The 21185-nt window shown below is 52.4% G+C and overlaps 1 protein-coding gene across 1 annotated transcript in view; it reads right to left on the bottom strand.

Annotated features, from left to right (window-relative positions):
- Nucleotides 1-3838: 3838 nt before the first annotated feature.
- The window catches only part of DYNC1H1 (dynein cytoplasmic 1 heavy chain 1), an 86207-nt gene continuing 68860 nt past the window's right edge, over nucleotides 3839-21185 (bottom strand). Inside the window, exons 54-78 of the mRNA XM_019009655.4 lie at nucleotides 20934-21149; nucleotides 20230-20442; nucleotides 19966-20093; nucleotides 17779-17932; nucleotides 15817-15963; nucleotides 15575-15725; nucleotides 15169-15422; nucleotides 14919-15053; nucleotides 14733-14827; nucleotides 14064-14238; nucleotides 13802-13877; nucleotides 12741-12901; nucleotides 12351-12462; nucleotides 12187-12247; nucleotides 11968-12091; nucleotides 11727-11840; nucleotides 10436-10606; nucleotides 9990-10207; nucleotides 9783-9886; nucleotides 6602-6813; nucleotides 5970-6123; nucleotides 5051-5193; nucleotides 4751-4919; nucleotides 4434-4561; nucleotides 3839-4194 (exon numbers count right to left, since the gene is read on the bottom strand). Coding sequence (XP_018865200.4) covers nucleotides 4066-4194; nucleotides 4434-4561; nucleotides 4751-4919; nucleotides 5051-5193; nucleotides 5970-6123; nucleotides 6602-6813; nucleotides 9783-9886; nucleotides 9990-10207; nucleotides 10436-10606; nucleotides 11727-11840; nucleotides 11968-12091; nucleotides 12187-12247; nucleotides 12351-12462; nucleotides 12741-12901; nucleotides 13802-13877; nucleotides 14064-14238; nucleotides 14733-14827; nucleotides 14919-15053; nucleotides 15169-15422; nucleotides 15575-15725; nucleotides 15817-15963; nucleotides 17779-17932; nucleotides 19966-20093; nucleotides 20230-20442; nucleotides 20934-21149 — 3744 coding nt within the window. The 3' untranslated portion in view covers nucleotides 3839-4065. The remainder of the gene's footprint in view (nucleotides 4195-4433; nucleotides 4562-4750; nucleotides 4920-5050; nucleotides 5194-5969; nucleotides 6124-6601; nucleotides 6814-9782; nucleotides 9887-9989; nucleotides 10208-10435; nucleotides 10607-11726; nucleotides 11841-11967; nucleotides 12092-12186; nucleotides 12248-12350; nucleotides 12463-12740; nucleotides 12902-13801; nucleotides 13878-14063; nucleotides 14239-14732; nucleotides 14828-14918; nucleotides 15054-15168; nucleotides 15423-15574; nucleotides 15726-15816; nucleotides 15964-17778; nucleotides 17933-19965; nucleotides 20094-20229; nucleotides 20443-20933; nucleotides 21150-21185) is intronic.

Raw genomic sequence — 21185 nt, 5'->3', positions numbered from 1 at the left:
GCTCAGGCCCGTAATCCTAGCACTTTGGGAGACCAAGGTGGGTGGATCACTTGAGCCCAGGAGACCAGCCTGGGCAACATGACAAAACCCTCTCTCTCTACAAAAAAATACAAGAGGGCCAGGCGTGGTGGCTCATGCCTGTAATCCCAGCACTTTGGGAGGCCAAGGTGGGCAGATCACCTGAGGTCAGGAGTTCGAGACCAGCCTGGGCAACATGGCAAAACCCTGTCTCTACTAAAAATAGAAAAATTAGCCGGGCATGGTGGTGGGCGCCTGTAGTCCTAGCTGCTTGGGAGGCTGAGGTAGGAGAATCGTTTGAACTTGGGAGGCGGAGGTTGCAGTCAGCCAAGATCACACCATTGCACTCCAGCCTGGGCAACAGAGCAAGACTCCGTCTCAAAAAAAAAAAAAAAAAAAAGTTCTGCAAAGGCCCTGTTGGCGATGGTGGTGTAACTGGTGTTTGGGTGGCCCTGGGGGTTGGGTGTAGGCTGCGCCACCTGCCACTGCTTCTCAGGTGCATTGCTTTGACAACAGGCAATGGGCACCTTTGAAAACAAGGTTCTGACTTAAACGCCCATTTCAGCTTCTTGCCAACCACCTTGGCGGCCTTCGGTGTGAAGGTGGAGGCTCCCCAGAATGCCCTTCAGGCCCTGGATGTGGCAGAGGGAAGACTCGGGGGTGGGTCTGGCCTCAGCTTCGCTTGCCCCTCACCAGGAAAATGCTGCCTTGCCCTTTGGAAGAGCTGTTGAGAGGAAAAGACGGAGCTCTGCCCTGCCAACGGAGGGCAGGGCGGTTTGAGCCAAGCCTCCCAGGTCTGTGCCCAGCACTGCGTTGAGGGCTTTCTGGGAACAAGGCTCAGGCTGAGTCCCCAGCAGTGGCGGGCTCTCAGGCTGTTTTTGGGTGATATGAATATTGATCTAATGCATTTTTAAAAATTCATTTGCAGCTGGGCACAATGGCTCATGCCTGTAATCCCAGCACTTTGGGAGGTTGAGGTGGGTGGATTGCTTGAGCCCTGGAGTTCAAGGCCATCCTGGGCAACATGGCGAAACTCCATCTCTACAAAAAATACAAAAATTAGCCGGGCGTGGTGGTGTGCACCTGTAGTCTGGGGAGGCTGAGGTGGGAGGATCACTTAAGCCCAGGAGGTCTAGGCTGCAGTGAGATGAGGTTACATCACTGCACTCCAGCCTCAGTGACAGAGCCAGACTGTCCCAAAAAAAAAAAAAAAAAAAAAGAGGCCGAGTGTGGTGGCTTACGCCTGTAATCTCAGCACTTTGGGAGGCGGGTAGATCACGAGGTCAGGAGATCGAGACCATCCTGGCTAACACAGTGAAACCCTGTCTCTACTAAAAGTCCAAAAAACTAGCTGGGCTTGGTGGTGGGCGCCTGTAGTCCCAGCTACTCGGGAGGCTGAGGCAGGAGAATCGCTTGAACCCGGGAGGTGGAGGTTGCAGTGAGCCCAGATTGCGCCACTGCACTCCAGCTTGGGCGACAGAGCAAGATTCTGTCTCAAAAAAAAAGAAAGAAAAATTCATTTGCAAGGCAGAGCCTGCAAAAACCAGCATCAGTGATGGGAGGAAGAGTCAGCACATGCGAGCATGTTAGACTTGATTCCGCCTCGCAGAACTGCTCTTGGACTGAGAAACACTTTTGTCCTCAGCTTTTAGATCTTTATGATGGCCATTCGGAAGACACCCCCAGTCATTCCAACTGGAGCTGCAACGACTATTCTCTGGGTGACATGAGCTGTAAGGTGGCTTCCTACACACTGAAGTCAGAGTCCAGAGGAAGTTCATATAGTAGACGCCCTGTCACAGAAAACCCACATTCTTGTCATAGAAGTGGCCAGCTGGGCCCGTGTCCCTGGAAGCCAAAGATGAGGACACGTAGCCCGAGGACTCGAGGATGGCGGAGGAGGACCAGACCCCCAGGGCCGCCGAGCCCTTCCTCACTCCCATGGAGCCCCCCGAGACTGGCAGACACGTGCCAAGCAGAGCTCGAGGGGCATGGCCACCACCTAGGTTCGGGAGAGAGAAAAGGGGCCCAGAATCTCCTTCTCCAAGAGGAAGCTGGAGCTCTTCCTTGCAGAGCCTGAGAAAAGGAAGAGGAAGAAGCAGTAGGCGGCCTAATCCAAGGTGAGCAGACTCAGTCCAGGAAGGGGTCCCAGCCCAAGAGGAGCAGGGGCTCTTCTGATCAAAGCTGATGTCGATGCACATAAATGTTTTTAGGGGCTGGGTGTGGTGACTCACACTTGTAATCCCAGCATTTTGGGAGGCCAAGGTGGGAGGACCACTTGAGCTCAGGAGTTCGAGACCAGCCTGGGCAACATGGCGAAACCTTGTCTCTACAAAAGATACAAAAATTAGCCGACGTGGTGGTGTGTGTCTGTGGTCCCAGCTGCTCAGAAGGCTGAGGTGGGAGGATCACCTGAGCCCGGGAGGTTGAGGCTGCAGTGAGCCATGATCACGCCACTGCACTCCAGCCTGGGCAACCGAGTGAGACCCTGTCTCTAAAAAGAAAAACGTGTGTTTAGGGGCTCAACTCGGTGACTCACACCTAGAACCCCGGCACTTTGAGAAGCTGAGATAGGAGGAGCCCTTAATGCCAGGAGTTTGAGACCAGCCCAGGGAAAATAGCGAGATTCCATCTCTACAAAAAATACAAAAATTTGGCCAGGTGCAGTGGCTCATGCCTGTCATCCCAGCACTTTGGGAGGCTGAGGCAGGAGGATCACTTGAGGCCAGGAGTTTGAGACCAGCCTGGCCAACACGGTGAAGCCCTGTCTCTACTACAAATATAGTAATTAGCTGGGCATGGTGGTGCATGCCTGTAATCCCAGCTACTCAGGAGGCCGAGGCAGGAGGATCACTTGAACCGGGTAGGTGGAGGTTGCAGTGAGCTGAGATCACGCCACTGCACTCCAGCCTGGGCAACAAGAGCGAAACTCCATCTCAAAAATAAAATAAAAGACACTGAGATGCCAGAAGCCTGTTTCCACGGGTGTAGCACACCCGTCGCCTCTAGCAACGTGAACGTGAGATGCAAACAGTCAGCTGTATGGGCCACTGTCATCGTCACCACTGGAAAGGTCGTGTGGGAATGGACTTGCTAGGGCAGCGATGGGCAACTCCCTCATCTACAGCACAAAACTCCCTTGTCTGGAGGAGCCAAGTCCTGGGGCCCTGGTCAAGAACACAAGCGGCTGGGGGCTGCCTTTTTTTTTTTCAGCTCACTGCAACCTCCGCCTCCCAGGTTCAAGCAATTCTCCTGCCTCAGCCTCCCGAGTAGCTGGGATTACAGGCATGTGCCACCATGCCCGGCTAATTTGGTGATCTGCCCGCCTCGGCCTCCCAAAGTGCTGGGATTACAGGCGTGAGCCACCACGCCCAGCTTTTTTTTTTTTTGAGACAGGGTCTCACTCTGTCACCCAGGCTAGAGTGCAGTGGTGAGATCACAGCTCACTGCAGCCTCGACCTCTTGGGCTTGGGTGATCCTCCCACCTCAGCCCTCAAGTAGCTGGGACTACAGGCACGCACCACCACACCTGGTTTAATTTCCTGTAGAGACGGGGTCTCACTATGTTGCCGAGGCTGGTCTTTAACTCCCAAACTCCCAAAGTGCTGCGATTAAAGGTGTGAACCATGGTGCCCGGGCCCCAGGGCCTTCAGAGCCACAGCTGGCTGCATCTGTGTCTGTGAAGGGCCCCAAGGTCTTCATTCATGAGTGCTGTGGCCGCTCGGGAGCGAGCTCATGAGGAAAGCGAGGTGGGGAGGGGCATGGCTGGCAAGGCTCTGTGCCCTGGGATGAAAGCGGAGACAGAAGAGGCGGAGTCGGCTCATGCTTAGTGTTTTATTTCCTCAAAGGAGCCACGCCATTGGCCTTCCCAAATACCTCCTGGTATCCTTCCAATTTCCACCACTCCCAACCGTCTGATTCCATTCAGCTTCCTCCAACCTCAGACCAACCACTTTCTTTTCACAAGCTCAGACCTTCCAAATATTTTAAAAATGAATAAATGTTAAACGCCAACTTTCACTATTACAGAAAGGGGCAGCGAGAAGTTTACTCTGTGCACAAGACTGCGACACCGCGCTCGTAGAAGCTGCGAGGATCCTCCTTTGTAGCAATTTCGAAGTCAACGGTGAAGATGAGGTCTGCCCGGGTGAAGTTCAGGTAGACGGGCAAGGTGACCTGCAGGAGAAGCACACGGGCTTACTGGCGGCTTAAGGGAAAAGTAAGAAAACTGGAAGACTGCCCGGGACGGCTGACGGGGCCCGGCAAGGAGAGGTTTGGACAGGTGGGAAATGCATTTCCTCTGTGAGCCTCATTTCCCGTTCCAAGTGGAACCCAGGCATAGAAGAGGAGCCGCCTCTGCCCTTGTTACCGCAGGGGTCCCTGCAGAATGCCTGGGAAAGGCAGTGCCTCCTTACCACACTGGCCTTCTTCTCGGTGTTTGTCTGCTTGACCCAGCGCAGCTGCGTCAGGGGAAGGGCGGTTGAGATGGCATTGGACAGTGACAGCTTGTTGTTGTTGCACGTGGCCCCTTGAAGTTTCAAACCTGTGAGGCGGAAGCCAAAACCCAGGCTGAGGTGAACGCAACAGCCACACAAACCCCAGTCACAGGGCGCCCAGAGGCTCCACCCGACCGCCAGCTGGTCACCCTACGTGCATGTATCTGGGAACAGTGGTCTCAGGCCACCGAGGTCACCTGCAAAGAAGAGCCAGTATTTTCTGAGACTCCACTCACCCGTGACTCCGAAGCTGCACGCGTCAAGGGTGGCGCCCTGTGAGGTCGTGACGTTGACTTCCAGGCAGAGCTCCTCCAGGGACCAGCTGTTGGCCTGGGCCACGTACTGCCTGGTGGCAGTGATGTACGCCTCAGGCACGAACAGGCCACCCAGGCACACGTGGATGTTCTGTGGAAAGCAGCAGCCCCCAGGGGAAGGAGCTCAGGTCAGACCTGGGCCCTGTGTTTTTCCCCAGAGCCACTCCCACCCCAGCCCAGGACAGCTGCTGACCACCCCAGACTCGTCAGGAGCGCCTTCACCTTTAGCTCCTTGGCGCCACCAGATGCAGCTGCCAATGAGATGTTCTGCAGCTGTTTGATCCTCTCGCTGAAGTCGGACACCCACTGGATGACGGTCATGCCGGCAGGCACCGTGTAGTGGGACCAGCTCCGAGGCAAGATCCCTGCAGCCAAGGCGCACAGAGCCCAGGGTGTCAGCTCTCACAACTCCCCCAGCACAGATGGGACAAATGTGCAAGTGCTATGGCATCCTGGCTGCCCACACAGGCAGCTGGCGGCTCCACCTACTGCCTTTCCCATGCTGCGCTTTATGCCCCTGGCGCCGCCCTCACCACATCTACTCTAGCTCAGGCTGGTCCAGAGCATGTCTCAGAACCGTGCAGTTTCTAGGGTCAAATTAGTCCAGGTGTGTCTTTCTGGAGGACCATAATCACATCCAAGTAAAACCGCGGCTAAAAACTCGTGTCACACAAGTGGCTCAGTGTTCCTGGCAATTAGGGCTTTTGGGGCAAATAGGAGGATGCTGGGGGCTCCCCACAACTTTGGATGAGCCCCCCCATGCCCGCCTGCCCCTGCTTTTCCACTGTCCTGGGGGACACCCATTCTTCACAGGCCGTAACCTACTACCGTCTGTCACCATCCTGGACCACCACATTCCCCATTCACTGTCGTCTTGGAAGACCCCTAAAAAACTAGAAGTTGTGTAAAGATTTTGGTCAACATTCAGTGAACCAGCACAGAAGAAAAACAAATTCTTCAGCATTTCTAAGCCCCTCCCCTCCCCCCGCCCACCTTGAGGGTAAGAGCACAGAGCTGCTCTCAGAGGGAAGCTCCTGCAGGCCTGGCTGTCTGCACGTGGTGCTGTGTGGCTGGGCTGGGTCGTGGCCCCTGGCCAAGGTGCCCGCCGGAGGCCACACCACGAGTTCGGCCTCTCACGCACCTTTCACCAGCTCGTTGATCAGCGTGCGCAAGTAGTTGGTCTGCTTCTTCTTTCCTTCGCACACCTGGACGACATCTCCAAGGTCCTGGCGAACGTCCTGAAGCAGCTTTGCGCCCATCTTCACTTCTCTCTCAAAGAACCTGAACAAAGGATCCTAAAATCGTTCAAAAGGGTGAAGTTAGGAAGAGGTCCTTTCTCCAGTGTAAAGGTCAAACAGAAGTAACTCGGCCTCTGGGGAGAGCCCCAGAGCTTCCGAACTGTCCAGGGTCACGGACAGCTTTGGCAGAGCGTGACTTGGAACCGAGCTTGTGTGAAGCTGAGGCTGCTCAGAAACCCGCTGAGGCCCCTGCCTGAGTCGCAGCTCTCGGGGCTCTCTAGGGAGGAAGGGCTGCGGCTGCTGTGGAGCTGTCTGCCTATCTCACAATCTTCTGGAGTGTTTTCAGTCCATTTCAAAAGGGCCAACGCATCTTGCACAATGCCTGGGCTCAGCTGGACACCTGCCCTGAGGTGACACCTGTGTGAGTACGTTCCGTCCGGCACAGTGGAACCAATGGTCCATGGAACAATGGCCCGTGACCATACCCAGCACCTGGGACCTTAAGACCTGGCTGGCCCGCCACCCTCCCAGCTACCTTGATATTCTCCACGGTGCGCTTGAGGTGGCTCAGCGTCTGCGGGATAAGGTGCAGCCAGTTGGACGCGGTGGTGTGCAGCGTCCGCATCCAGGCAGGGCGCCCGTCAGACGTGGAGTCTGTCCTCGTCTTCTTCTCGGTCTCTGCGTAGGCCAGGTCGTCCTCATCCTCCAACATCTGCATCTTCAGCATCTTACTGATCATGTCCACACCTGGGCCACAGTCCCACAGTCGCAGCAGGAGGGAGGGAGGGAGGGGACGGGCAAGAAATCACAGAGGGAAAAGGGACTTGAACGTAAAGGCCACATGGTGAGTGAGTCCACACCGGGAACTGCAGCAAAATCTGGAAGGTGCTCAGCCGTGTGTACATATATATATATATATATATATTTTTGAGACGGAGTCGCGCTCTGTCACCCAGACTGGAGTGCAGTGGCGTGACCTTGGCTCACTGCAACCTCTGCCTCCTGGGTTCAAGCGATTCTCCTGACTCAGGCTCCCAAGTAGCTGGGATTACAGGCATGCGGCACCGCGCCTGGCTAATTTTTTCTTGTATTTTTAGTGGAGATGGGGTTTCACCATGCTGACCAGGCTGGTCTTGAACTCCTGACCTCAGGTGATATGCTCGCCTCGGCCTCCCAAAGTGCTGGGATTACAGGCATGAGCCACCATGCCTGGCCAGTCATATATGTTTTTAAAGCACAGACAATGGCCTGACCAGAAAGCTAAGGAGACAAATACAGAATAAGAATTGTTACCGGGTCAAGAACATGACTATTAAAACTGACCCAGCAAGACAGCCACAGTGGCTCATGCTCACAGTCCCAGCACCAGCAAGACAGCCACAGTGGCTCACGCCCACAGTCCCAGCACTGTGGGAGGCTGAAGCGGGAGCATCTCTAGAGCCCAGGGGTTCAAGACTAGCCTGGGCAACATAGTGAGACCCTCATCTCTACAAAAAATTAGAAAGGCAGGTGTAGTGGTGGCACCTGTGGTCCCAGCTACTTGGAAGGCTGAGGTGGGGGGATCGCTTGAGCCCAGAAAGCTGAGGCTGCAGTGAGCTCTGATTGCACCACTGCACTCCAGTCTGAGTGACAGAGAAAGACTCAGTCTCAAAGCAAAAAAAAAAAAAAAAAAAAGGAACCAGCAGCCCGAGTCCAAAGACTCAAGGAAGGCTCTTCAGGACCCTGGGTTTGGGTTCACTGTGAGACCTGGGCCAAGCCCCAGCCCGCTTTCAGCCCGACTATGAATGAGTGCGTGCTCGAGAGGGGCTCCAGGAGGGGGTGCCACCTGCCCTCTTAACTCAGAAAACTGGTCACCACAGTGTCCCTTGGCCTGTGACTGCCACCATGTGGCTGGGATTACCCCGAACCTTGTGGTGCCTGCAGTGTGCTCCAGACCCGCCCAGCTCGCCTGGCTCTCCCTCCAGACCCGCCCAGCTCGCCTGGCTCTCCCTCCTGATTCTGTCCTGTTAACCAGCTGTGAGTTTCAGCAATGCCCTTGTCTTCTTAGCTTTTCGTGACTTTTTCCCATAAGAAAAAGTTGAGATTTGATTAGCTGCTGTCAACCCCACGTGTAGTGCTTGGAGGCTTTGTGAAGGCCAGTTGCTGGGCCCGTCCCCTGTCCTGATAGAGTGCGCCTGGGCAGGGCCTGGGAACCCACATTTCCTTTTTTTTATTTTTTGAGACAAAGTCTTGCTCTGTCGCCCAGGCTGGAGTGCAGTGGTGCCATCTCGGCTCACTGCAAGCTCCGCCTCCCGAGTTCACGCCATTCTCCTGCCTCAGCCTCCCAAGTAGCTGGGACTACAGGTGCCTGCCACCACACCCGGCTAATTTTTTTTGTATTTTTAGTAGAGATGGGGTTTCACCGTGTTAGCCAGGATGGTTTCCATCTCCTGACCTTGTGATCCGCCCACCTCGGCCTCCCAAAGTGCTGGGATTACAGGCTTGAGCCACCGTGCCCGGCTGGGAACCTGCATTTCTAAGAAGTTCTGGGGAGGCTGCTGCTGCTGGTTTGGGAGCCACACTGTGACAGCCACTGGGTTAGAGAATTTCTTAGCTCCCTTCTGGCTCACAGCACTTGAAGTCTTAAAAAACATCTTGTAAGTAAGTGAAAAGGAAAAAAAGACTGCTAAAAAATTCTAGGGAAGATGAATGGTTTTAAAAAATCACTTAATATCAGGTACTTTTCAACTCTTGAAGAAAAAAAAAACTGATTTTCTTTTTCTTTTTTTTGAGGCAGAATCTTGCTCTGTTGCCCAAGCTGGAGTGCAATGGCACGTTCTCAGCTCACCGAAACCTCTGCCTCCCGGGTTCAAGAGATTCTCCTGCCTCAGCCTCCAGAGTAGCTGGGATTACAGGCACCCACCACCACACCTGGCTAGTTTTTATATTTTTTGTAGAGATGGGATTTCACCATGTTGGCCAGGCTGGTCTCGAACTCCTGACCTCAGGTGATCCATCCACCTCAGCCTCCCAAAGTGCTGGGATTATACGCGTGAGCCACTGTGCCCGGCTTTTTTTTTTTTTTTTTGAGACAGAGTCTCACTCTGTTGCCCAGGCTAGAGTAGAGTGACATGATCTCGGCTCACTGCAACCTCCATCTCCCAGGTTCAAATGATTCTCCTGCCTCAGCCTCCTGAGTAGCTGGGATTACAGGTGCCTGCCACCATGCTCACCTAATTTTTGTATTTTTAGTAGAGACGGGGTTTTGCCATGTTGACCAGGCTGGTCTGGAAATCCTAACCTCGAGTGATCTGCCCGCCTTGGCCTCCGAAAGTGCTGGGATTATAGGTGTGAGCCAGTGTGCCCAGCCAGTAACTGCTTTTCAATATGAGATGAACATCTAAATGTTATTTCTAGGCTCATTTACATAAATATCAAGCCTTTTCTCTAGAACTGAGTTGATGCTGCAGAGAAGATCCCTGTTAGAGCCAGTTCTTTCCTCTGCCTCCCCTCGGAGTGGAGCTAGGAGCAGCTGGAGACTGGCAGGAAGGCCGAGGCTGACAGAGCCACACCCAGCATAACCAGGGAGGGCCCTGGGACAGCAGCGCACACTCACCCTGCGTGTGGGGACCCTCGCCACCCACGCTGAGTGAGGGGAGGACCCTCGCCACCCACCCTGCATGTGAGTAGGACCCTGGCCACCCACCCTGCGTGTGGGGAGGATCCTTGTTACCTACCCTGTGTGGTAAGGAGGACTCTCTCGGCGTTGTTGGGCAGGCCCAGCCAGGAGGGCGTCTGGGTGTCGGGGAGCAACTCCACCCACTGCACAAACTCCTCTCGCCTAGAAAACCAGTGCATTTGGAAATGATGTCAGGGGTCACCTCTGAGTGACACCAGACGCCCTGACATCACAACTGTCTCCATTCCGGCAGGCAGCAGCATACCTGATGCCATCTGGCATTTGAATGTCTTTATGTCCGTCGACCTTGCATGCCAGCTTAAACTCACTGTCGAAACTCCTGGTTGTGAACAGGCGCTCCAAGAAGGTGTTGAGCAGACGCTGGTCAAACTCGTTGTCCACGCGCCCGCCATAAATGGACTGGGCCATTAAGGTCTTTAGTGCAGACCACGGGATCTTATCCGGTGAGATGTTCTGCCTGCCCTGGGGGAGGAAAAGCAGGGTTCGTGTGTGTGGTCGGAGGCGGGCAGGCCCGGGGCTTCCTTTCGAGGGGCACAGCTTTCCTCCTCACTCCCCATGGCCAGCTAGGCTTTGGCGGTCACGAGGGGTCAGCTCGCTCTTCCACGCAGAGTCTGGCCTCTCAGCACCACGCCCTGCAGCATCCTTCCCAGATACACGTCCACTGTCTGTCCTGGCATGGCCCACACTTGCCTTGGCCGTGTCATCCAGCCACGTGTCCACCGTGTCGCAAGCTGACCGCAGGTCAGACTCTCCAAATTCATACTTCTTTGACCACCCCAGTGGTGCGTATCGTAAGCGTTCTTGGATGATCGCGTGGAACCAGGCCAGCAGGAAGTACAAGCGGGCACGCTCGTTGGGAGACTGGTGAGGAAAGTGACCAAGCACAGAGTCATTAGAAAACAGCACTTCGCCAAGAACAGTGCAGATGCGAGGTCAGTCAAAGCTTTACAAAGAGTTCTCCACATCCTGACGATGGCAGCAGATTCACATGAGTACTGCTGCTAGGAGAAAAGTATGCCAACTTTTCTATTAATAGACGTGTCATCCAACAAGACCATCAGAATTTATTCAGCCAGTAAGAAATCTAGAGAAGACAGAGTTTCTAAGAATGTCATAAAAGGTGAATGTGGCACAAAATAGAACAGAATTGACAGAACGAAACCCCTGCCACAATCCCCCTCCTCTCGCCCAAGAGTTTCGGTCTTCACTTGGCGCCTGGGAGGGCTCTGTTTGGTCTCGGGGGCCTGTGCTGGGGGAGAGGAGATTGCCTGCCACCTGGGGACACAACTCTGAGTCCCAGCTTCTCCGTGGGCATCTCTGCTCCTCTGGGACCTCATCACACCCCATAATCAAACATGGCTTTTACTTTTCAACCTGCTCAAAGGAAGGAAATTTTATATAGAGACAGGATCTCACTATGTTGCCCAGACAGGTCTTTTTTTTTTTTGAGACGGGGTCTTGCTCTTTTGCCCAGGCTGGAGTGCAGTGATGTGATCTCAGCTCACTGCCAACCTCTGCCTCCTGGGTTCAAGCGATTCTCCTGCCTCAGCCTCCCCAGTAGCTGGGATTACAGGTGCACGCCACCACGCCTGGCTAATTTTTTATATTTTTAGTAGAGACAGAGTTTCACCATGTTGGCCATGCTGGTCTTGAACTCCTGACCTCAAGTGATCTGCCCACCTCAGCCTCCCAAAGTGCAGGGATTACAGGCGTAAGTCACCACACCTGGCCTGCCCAGACAGTCTTGAACTCCTGGCTCAAGTGATCCTCCCACCTCGACCTTCCAAAGTGCTAGGATTACCGGTGTGAGCCACGGTGCCTGGCCATGGAAGGAAATTTTACCTACAGCTGAAAAGCAAAAGCAGCCATGCAGTTCACCACATGGCACTTCCGGGGGCCCAGGGACCCACTTCTGCATTTGGTGATGGGACTGGGCTTTGGCTTCTATGGGGAAAGCATACCAGGAGGACAAGGTACTTACCTTGCATATCCGTGAGACGGGAATGCTGCTGAATGTCCTCAGCATGTTGGCCTTCACCCCTGGCGGTGGCTCAAACACAAAGATGCGGCCCGCACGGAGCAGATTCACAGGCACCTAAGGGAGAGCGCCGTTCCCGTTATGCTCGGGTGTGGATGCGGGCGCCTGTTCAATTCCACCACACACGTGCCGACAGCACAGTGCCAGGCCAGCCTGCAACGTCTCCACTCCTTCAACCACCCACCTTGGGGTTGATCTCCATGGTGAGGAAGAGTCGGAAGCAGGCATGCGGCTGCAGGGAATGCAACTTCTTCTCCAGCTGCATCAACCACCCTGGGGCCAGATGCACATTCTTCAGCATCACCCACCTGCACACACAAAGTGAGAGTCACACAGCACGCCAGGCTGCCTGCCTGAATGCCTGGGGACTAAGGCTTTCTTCAGCCAAAGAGAACAGGCCTACCTGCCCGACTTCACAGCGGTGTTTATTGCCTTATCTGCTTGGTTAAAGCCTTCTGCAGAGCCTGGTGCAGGGGAACTTAGTGTTAGCAGCGGCAGCCTCGGACATCAATGCCCACCACGAATCCTGCAGGGCTCCAGCCCATGAAGCCCCTCAAGCATCCTTACCGATTGCAATTGAAGTGATCTGCGTGTTCTGCTCGGCTGCAAGGTCCTCGACATGTCCACTGGCATCATAACCAGGCACAGAGCACATTAAGACAGGAGTGTTGGGCTTCACCTGCAAACAAAGAAGGCAGAAGTTATTGCAGTGCCAGCAAATAGTGTGTACCTGTCAAGGGAAAGGAGAGCCCCGAGTGAGGGGCCTGAGAAGATGTTCTTTCTGGGCCCAGAGGTGTGGGCACCATGCAGCCAGGAGTTGAGAATCTGCAGCGAGTTCCTGGTCTTAGGAGGAGACTGTAGCCCGGAGTGAGAGCAGATGTCAGGGCAGCTGCCAGCTGTGGCTGGGGAGGTAGGCATGGAGTCTCGTGGGAAGCCCGGGCTGTACCAGGACATTACCTCTGTGCCCACAATGTGGGTCAGGTCGAGCGGCTGCTCCATGATGGACATGAAAGACTCCCCAAGGTTTGTTGAAACAAACATGTGGGCCATGGCCAACAGGCGATCGGGCCGGAAAGCCTGGATCAGGAGCAGGCGGTGGATGGCCTGGCCAATGGGTGCTGAAACAGGTACAGAGGGGTGGGTGCTGGGTGGAAGCATGGACTCAGAGACGCCCTCCCCTGCCTGGACTGTTCTTCCCAAAGTACCCACTCAGCAAATGCTCAGCATTTCAAGATCAGCTCAAATCAGGAAATTCAGCCACATCTCCTGTGCCTTCCGTGAGCCCTCTGGACAAGCCTGTGAGAACATCTTACTACCTGGATGTATCCATAGGACAAAGGTGCCATTTGCTGATTTTTAGATTACTAAACTAATACTTGCTCACTTCCTGAGAACACCTGAAGGTACTCAGGAAGGGGGCTCCACGCTCTGCCCTCCACAGTCTGACACTTCCTCTCAGCCTGGCTAGCCCAGGGTCTGGCCTAACACACTCAAAAACGGCTGATGGCATTCCATTCCTGTCTGCAGCATGAATACAGCCAGTTAACTCCTTAGCATTAGGCAGGAGCTCCCCATCTAGTTCTCTTGTGGTCTTTAAGCATGAGATGAATAGGAATTGGAAATTTCTGATTTACTTCTAAGCCAATACCTACCTAGAAGCGATCTCCCTAAGTGGTTTCCTTAAAAAGTTTTAACATTGAAATACTTATCTTGGGAATCAGTGCCCATTCATTCAGAGACAGGCCTCTGTCTGCTGCCCAGGCTGGAGTGCAGTGGTGCAATCACAGCTCACACAACCTCGACCTCCCAGGCTCAAGTGACCTTCCCGCTTTAGCCTCCCGAGTAGATGGGACTACAGGTGTGCACCGCCACGCCTGGCTAAGGTTTTATTTTTTGTAGAGATGGGGCCTTACTGTGTTGCCCAGGCTAGTAACTTTGTGTTTTTCGAAAGCATCCCTTTAAGCAGCAAAACCCAACTTTACATTCAGGTCCAGAAAGAAAACCACAGTGGGGCTTACTTGCAGGTGTTTCTTCACTCCAGAGGTAGGGCACGGTCTGCTCCGGGGAGCTGCTGTCCAGCCAGATGCCAAATTGCTGTGGAGACAATAGTGGAAGCACCCATGGAGCAGGGCTGGCCTCTGGGGCAGAACCCACGACTGAGCGAGAGTCTGACGCGAGAGCGCAGACACAACATTCTGGGTTTTATACCACATGCGATTCCTTACATTTCCTGGGAAAAGGCCAACATTTACCACTGGGAACATTCAAGAGAACAATCACCTCGTCTGCCTGAACCTTTGCAATCAAGTCCTTAAATGCGGGAAGGCAGCTCAGCCTCACCACCGCCTCCGCCTGCTCCACAGTCAGGCCCTGGATCCTGGGGGTGGAGCCAGCACTCAGGACAATCTCATTTCCTCTCAAGAAGTGCTGGAATTCTGCATCGTAGGTGGGCTCCCTGCAAAGGGTGCAACAGGTTAGCTAGGGTCTCTCATGTTCACTCCCACTGTCACTAAGATAACAGTTGTGACTTAAGAAAAGAGAAAACAGGCCGGGCACAGTGGCTCAGGCCTATAATCTCAGCACTCCGGGAGGCCGAGGTGGGCGGATCACTTGAGGTCAGGAGTTTGAGACCAGGCTGGGCTGCCAACATGAAGAAAACCCGTCTCTACTAAAAATACAAAAAAAATTAGCCAGATATGGTGGCCTGCGCCTATAGTCCCAGCTACTTCGGAGACTGAAGCAGGAGAATTGCTTGAACCTGGGAGGTGGAGGTTGCAGTGAGGTGAGATTACACCACTGCACTCCAGCCTGGGCAACAAAGGGAGACTCCGTCTCAAAAATTAAAATAAAATAGAAGATAAAAGAAATAATAAAAGCATGTATCTGATCATGAAACCCTTGTGGGCCACCAGCAATATGGCATCCTCCTGTGGGCGTGAGTGCTCTTACCCCACGATGCCCTTCAGTTTGATTCTCGCCAGCAGCATGGCAAAGGTAATGTGGTCCTGATGCAGCATGCCTCGAGCCACGCGGTTAAATGCCACCTGGGACAAGAGCAGGAGGCGATGTTGTTCCATAAGAGAAGCAGCACCCTGCTTCCCCCCGGCCAGGGAGCGGCTGAGGACCTCACTCTACCTGGAAGAGGTCCTTTGTTATAATGGACAGGCGCTGTGTGTGGTCGGTGACACCCTTCAGGTTTGGGTTCTCGTATAAGACGTTGTGATAAATGTCCAGGAAAAACTGGAGGGAGTACTGGTACAAGAAGTGTATCTGAAAAGAAGCAGCGGGCAGCGGTGAGGCAGCTCCCTCGGCACCCCGCCAAACTTCTGCGCGGCCAAGGAGCTACTGTGTGGGGCCCGCCAGTCTGCGTGGCCAAGGCACCCACCTGCTTGAGGGACTCCATGGTGAAGTAGATGCTGCTGCAGGCGGTGGAGAGCGGGAGGTACTGCTGGGACACGGTCTCCACCTCCTGCATGACAATGTCCGTCTCCTCAACTTTCCTGGTGACCTCTGCAGCCTCTCTCTTCAGGTTCTCCAGAGTGGTTATGATCGTGTCGTCATCCAAAATGCGCCCTTTCACCTCGTTCAGAGCTTGTAGTAGAGATTTTTCCAGCTGACGCAAACGGAGCTGAAATTCCCCTTAAATGAATAAAACATCCAGAGTTTGCAATAATCCTTCAAAAGATATGCTCTCAGAAGTGTTTGCCACAAACGTGGAACATCCTAGTCACTTCAAAGTTCAGCCCCTTACCCTGCACCAACCATCTAAAAGCCACAGGTCCAGATCCTACCTTGAAGTTTAAGAAGATCAGATCGTTTCTCGTCCACATCAGGTCTTTCTGCTTTAAGTACTTCATTTAGACACTGGCTTTGTAAACTGCTACGGGTAACTGTGAAGTTTACAAAAGTAACCCGGGAACAGAGATCTGGTGGGAACTCGACCTGCCAAAATAGGTAACAGAACAGTCTGTCTTAATCCAGCTTCAAAACCACATCCTGCCAGATTTCCCTGGGGAAGGGTCCCATTCCTTACAGTTGGATCCCGGGTGGACAGGAAGATGACAAACGATGGCGACAGGTCTATGTCCTGGTCCCCGAGGGTGATCAGCACTCTCCCCCCTGTTCGCCGCACTTCACGGTTCAGCACCGGGTTCAAAACTGGATCGTAGCTTTCCACATCCTGCATTCCACACGGGTGGAACTTGATGGTCAGGGCTTTGTAACTTTATCTTCACCCAAATGCTATGTTGCTGTCCTACTCTGGATAAGCATACCTTCCCAAAAGCCACCCGCCACCTGTGTATGGTGGCCACTAGCTATGTGTGGCTACTTACATTTAAATGAACTAAAATTAAAAACTCAGCCAGGTGTGGTGGCTCACGCCTGTAATTCCAGCACTTTGGGAGGCTGAGGCAGGCAGATCACTTGAGGTCAGGAGTTCGAGACCAGCCTGGCCAACATGGTGAAACTCCATCTCTACTAAAAATACGAAAGTTAGCTGGGGGTGTATGGCACATGCCTGTAGTCCCAGCTACCTGGGAGGCTGAGGCAGAACTGCTTGAACCTGGGAGGTTCAGACTGGGGGACAGAGCAACACTCTGTCTCAAAAAAAAATAAAATAAAAAATTAAAACTCAGTTCCTAGTCACACTAGCCATGGGAAGTGCTCAGTAGCCCCCAAGGCTAGTGGCTACCACACTGGACAGTGTGGACCATAAGGCATTCCTGCCCCTGCAGAAAGTTCTGGGGACAGTGCTGACACAGACCCTCGGAATGGCATTTTATTTCATTTCTTAAAAATTTTTTTCCATTTGCATAATGGATTCATCTCGTTGCAAATCTGATGCTTCCTAGTGACCTTACATGCTTTATTTAAAAACACATTTTTAACTTTTAAGTTAAGTTCAGGAATACAAATGCAGGTTTGTTACATAGGTAAACTTGTCATGGGGTTTACTGTACAAATTATTTCATCACCCTGGTTATAAGCCTAAACCTCCATGCTCTGAAAGGTCCCAGTGTGTGTTGTTCCCTCTGTGTGTCCATGTGTTCTCATCATTTAGCTCCCACTTCTAAGTGAGAACATCTGGTACTTGGTTTTCTGCTCCTGCATGAGTTTGCTGAGGATAATGGCCTCCAGCTCCATCCATGTTCCTGCAAAGGAACATGTTCCTTGTTCTTGTTTCTTGAACATTTTTCTTGTTCTTTTTTTTTTGAGATGGAGTCTCGCTCTGTCGCCCAGGCTGGAGTGCAGTGGCGCGAACTCGGTTCACTACAGCCTCTGCCTCCCGGGTTCAAGCAATTTTCCCGCCTCAGCCTCCCGAGTAGCTGGGACTACAGGTGTGCATCGCCACACCCGGCTAATTTTTGTATTTTAAATAGAGCGGGCTTTCACCATGTTGGCCAGGATGGTCTTGATCTCCTGACCTTGTGATCTGCCTGCCTTGGCTTCCCAAAGTGCTGGGATTACAGGCATAAGCCACCACGCCTGGCTGTTTCTTGCTTTTTATGGCTGTACTGAATATAATTTTTTTTTTTTTTGAGATACAGTCTCTTTCTGTCTCCCAGGGTGGAGTGCAGTGGCATGATCTCGGCTCACTGCAACCTCCGCCTCCCGGGTTCAAGTGATTCTCCTGCCTCAGCCTCCCAAGTAGCTGGGACTACAGGTGCCAGCCACCTCAACCAGCTAATTTTTGTTATTTTTTGTAGAGACGGGGTTTAGCCAGGCTTTTCTTGAATTCCTGACCTTAGATGATCCACCCGCCTCGGACTCCCAAAGTGCTGAGATTACAGGTGTGAGCCACCTCGCCCGACCACTGAATAGAATTTTAAATGCAAATAATGATTCTGTTGAATTTATCTATTACAGAACCACCGCAAAGCTTTATCCTTCTGATACGAAATGAAGTCTTACAAAGTTGAAAACTAAATGCAGCCCCCAAAAAGGAATTCACTCTTGAATGCAGTGTTTCAAGAATTCAAAGGCCAACACCAACCTGGACCAGAAGGGGGTTACCGAATCTCAGTGCACTCTCTAAGTTCTTTCTGAAGGCGTCATCCAGGAAGCTGGTCCGTGTGATCTTACGATCCTTATATTCATTCATAATGAATTCTGTGGCCTGTCCAGAGGGGTCAATGATCAGCGGATACCTGAGGATTAGGCCACAGAAGAGAAGGTTGAAACACCGAATGGGGAAAGCACAGGATCACGGTTAGCCAAGTCCCTGATGAGAGACCCTGATTGATAGGCTGTTACCACCACCTGAGAGTGCTTTCCGGAGACGTTTTCAGGTTTACCAATAAAGATTACACGCTTAATGCTAACATCACCTCATCCTTTTGAAGAACTATTGGCATGAGGAGGTAGCTTGAGTCATACACCAAGAGGGCCATAGTTAAAAATCTTTTTCCTTCTGGGACAATCATCCTCTTTCAGCATCCTGCACTGTTAGAATAGCTTTTTCATGTTTACGATCCTTCTAGACAGCAGGTATCAACATCAATGCTGTAGCAGCATCAAGGGATTAACATTATACAGAATTTTAATTGCCAAGGACCGTGTCAAATTACAGACACTACCTCACGTAATCCTCATAACAGCCCTATGAGGCTGACACTGTTATCGAACCATTCTACAAATGAGGAAAGAAGTGCACAAATAAGCAAATGTGATCTACCTACGGTCTAGCCAGTTAAAACGTTAAAAAAAAAAACCCAACTGGTAATATACACACAAGCTTTTACAAAACTCAACTATAAAAGGGCATATGGTGAGAAGAACCACGCTGCCCTGCCTTTCTGACCCTATTCTTTGGTCACCAAAGTCCCTTGCCCAGGTGATGGCTTTTACCAGTCTTTCGTCTGTCTTTACAGAGAAGGTCTAAGCATTTACAGACACATGTGTCAGTGTGGGAGCTGTGGCCTCGGGGGAGGCCTCTACCGTCTGCTCTGCACCTGTCCAGCCTGTATTCGAATTTCCCGTGTTGGCAAAGACTACCCAGCACCACGGCGTGGTGGGCCCTCAGGAGGGCCATCTGAGTTATCTCCAGTCTTCAGCTGATACACACTTGGTACCTACACACATTCTGTACCTAGGCCAGGCTACTACTGTTGAATGAACACCTAGAAGTGGAACTCCTAGGTCAAAGGGTCATTTAGGCAAATCCAGCCCTGCGCACAGGCTGTACTGATTGATTGATTCATACTCTTGTTGGCACCACCCGGTGAGACGTGGAGCCCTCTCGGCACCTAGCCCATCTTCACTGCAGTTACGTCCCATTTCTTATTCTGTCCTTCCTAAGCAGAAAAACAGGTAGCACTTCCCCTTTAACTAGCTATTTTTAGTTCTTGTAACAGAGGACTGTTTGAATGTCCACCCCCAAACAGAACCCTGCCAATCCACTTTATTTTTTTGAGACAGAGTCTTGCGCTGTCACCCGGGCTGGAGTGCAGTGGCACCATCTCGGCTTGCTGCAACCTCTGCCTCCCGGGTTCAAGCGATTCTCCTGCCTCAGCCTCCTGAGTAGCTGGGATTACAGGCGCCTGCCACCACGCCCAGCTAATTTTCTGTGTTTTTAATAGATATAGGGTTTCACTATGTTGGCTAGGCTGGTCTCAAACTTCTGACTTTGTCATCTGCCCACCTCGGCCTCCCAAAGTGCTGGGATTACAGGTGTGAGCCACCGTGCCCGGCCTATTTTTATGTTTTTGAGATGGATTCTCGCTCTGTTGCCCAGGGTGGGGTGCAGTGGCGTGATCTCGGCCCACGGCAACCTCTGCCTCCTGGGTTCAAGAGATTTTCCTGTCTCAGCCTCCTGAGTAGCTGGGATTACAGGCGCATGCCACCACGCCTGGCTAATTTTTTTTGTATTTTTAGTAGAGACAGGATTTCACCATGTTGGCCAGGCTGGTCTCAAACTCCTGACCTCACGTGATCCACTGTGCCTGGCCCCTGCCAATCGATTTTAGAAGGTTACAAGAAGCATTCACTGCAGAATAACTCAGACACTTGACAATAACGAGAACAGCACACGCCCCACCGTCAGAGGAGCACCAAGCTGCCAGCACTGTATGCCCACGCCCCATTTTCTATTCCTCTCTTCAAACAAGGGTGTATTTTGAAAAAAATTCAAGATCACCACCCACATTCCTCCCACGCCTCTCCTTGGCACCCGAGCTCATACCTATTGAATCGTTTCAGCATGATGGCATTTTCTGTGCAAAGGTCATCAGCAGGCAAGGAGCTGGCCTGCCAGCGAAGACGCTCATCGGCATTGGAAAGGTATTCCGTCCTGGCAATATCTGTACGGAACTGAAAGGCAAGGCCGTTACCTTTCCTCCTCTTCACAGCCACAGATGGGACTGTTCTCAAGACTCTAACTGTGCACTAAACACCAGCTTGCCTCACGCTGCTCGCACATCCTTTTTGAACTCCCCGTGATTCTCACCTGGATGTTGGCTTGCTGTAGGTGATGGGACCAGGTAGTGAACAAGTTCTGACGCATCTGCTGGTCAAAGTAACCCGCGTAGGCAATGAACGCAGCTGACAAGAGACAGTCCCCAGCAATGGTGGACATCTGGTTTTTGAAAGTTTCACTTGTTTTTTCCCATCGTTCACGTTCAGCAGACAAGCTCTTCAGAAGAGCGGTGCTCCGGTTTACCTAAAAGGAAAACCGAACAAGATGCTCAGGGATCAGGCCTTTCAGGATTTATACCGAATCCTGCAAATCGGTTCATCCACATTATGTGCAGGGTTTTGGGTGGGTTCGAAACGTGCCCAAGTTGTTCACAGTCCCAGAGGAGATGAGACCCAGATCATATATAACTAATGACCACACACGACTCAGAATCTCAGCGGGGCAGAAGCTGGGCACGGAGCGAGGCCCTCAGGCAGCAGAGCAAACAGGTCTGGAGCTGCTGGTGGGGGATTCAACGGCTGAAAAGTGTCCTGTTTGTATCAATCTATCCTAATTAGCAACACTTAGTGAATACTCAGTGTGTATTATTTTCCAGGAAAAAAGTCCTCCGGGGCCTTACAGACGTTAAAGAGCTAATTCACTGAGGCCAGCACGGTGCATGCAGCGCATGTTAAAGTGTGTTAATCTCTGCTTCCACAGCAGGAAAGACTGAGGATCAATGATGATAATCTTACTTTTGCCTCGACAGCTGCCAGGTCTGCCTTGATGGCCTGGGCCTCTGAGATCAGGACGGCGTATTCCTCCTTGTAGCGGGCGATGCTGGCTTCCAGGTCTCGGATCATCTGCTCCACCTCGTTGGCCTTCTGCTGGTTGTCCTTGGCGTCATCTTCCAGCTTCTGCAGCTCATTGCGTAGGGGCTCCACTCTCTTTAACATGTCTGCATAGTTAAGCTGGGAAGAACCAATTGATAACTGTTATTTAAGTGA

This window comes from Gorilla gorilla, chromosome 15, assembly GCF_029281585.2.
Source record: "Gorilla gorilla gorilla isolate KB3781 chromosome 15, NHGRI_mGorGor1-v2.1_pri, whole genome shotgun sequence".
NCBI classification, from domain to species: Eukaryota; Metazoa; Chordata; class Mammalia; order Primates; family Hominidae; genus Gorilla; species Gorilla gorilla.
Note: the sequence above shows the minus strand (reverse complement) of the source record. Positions and strands in the feature narration are given on the sequence as shown.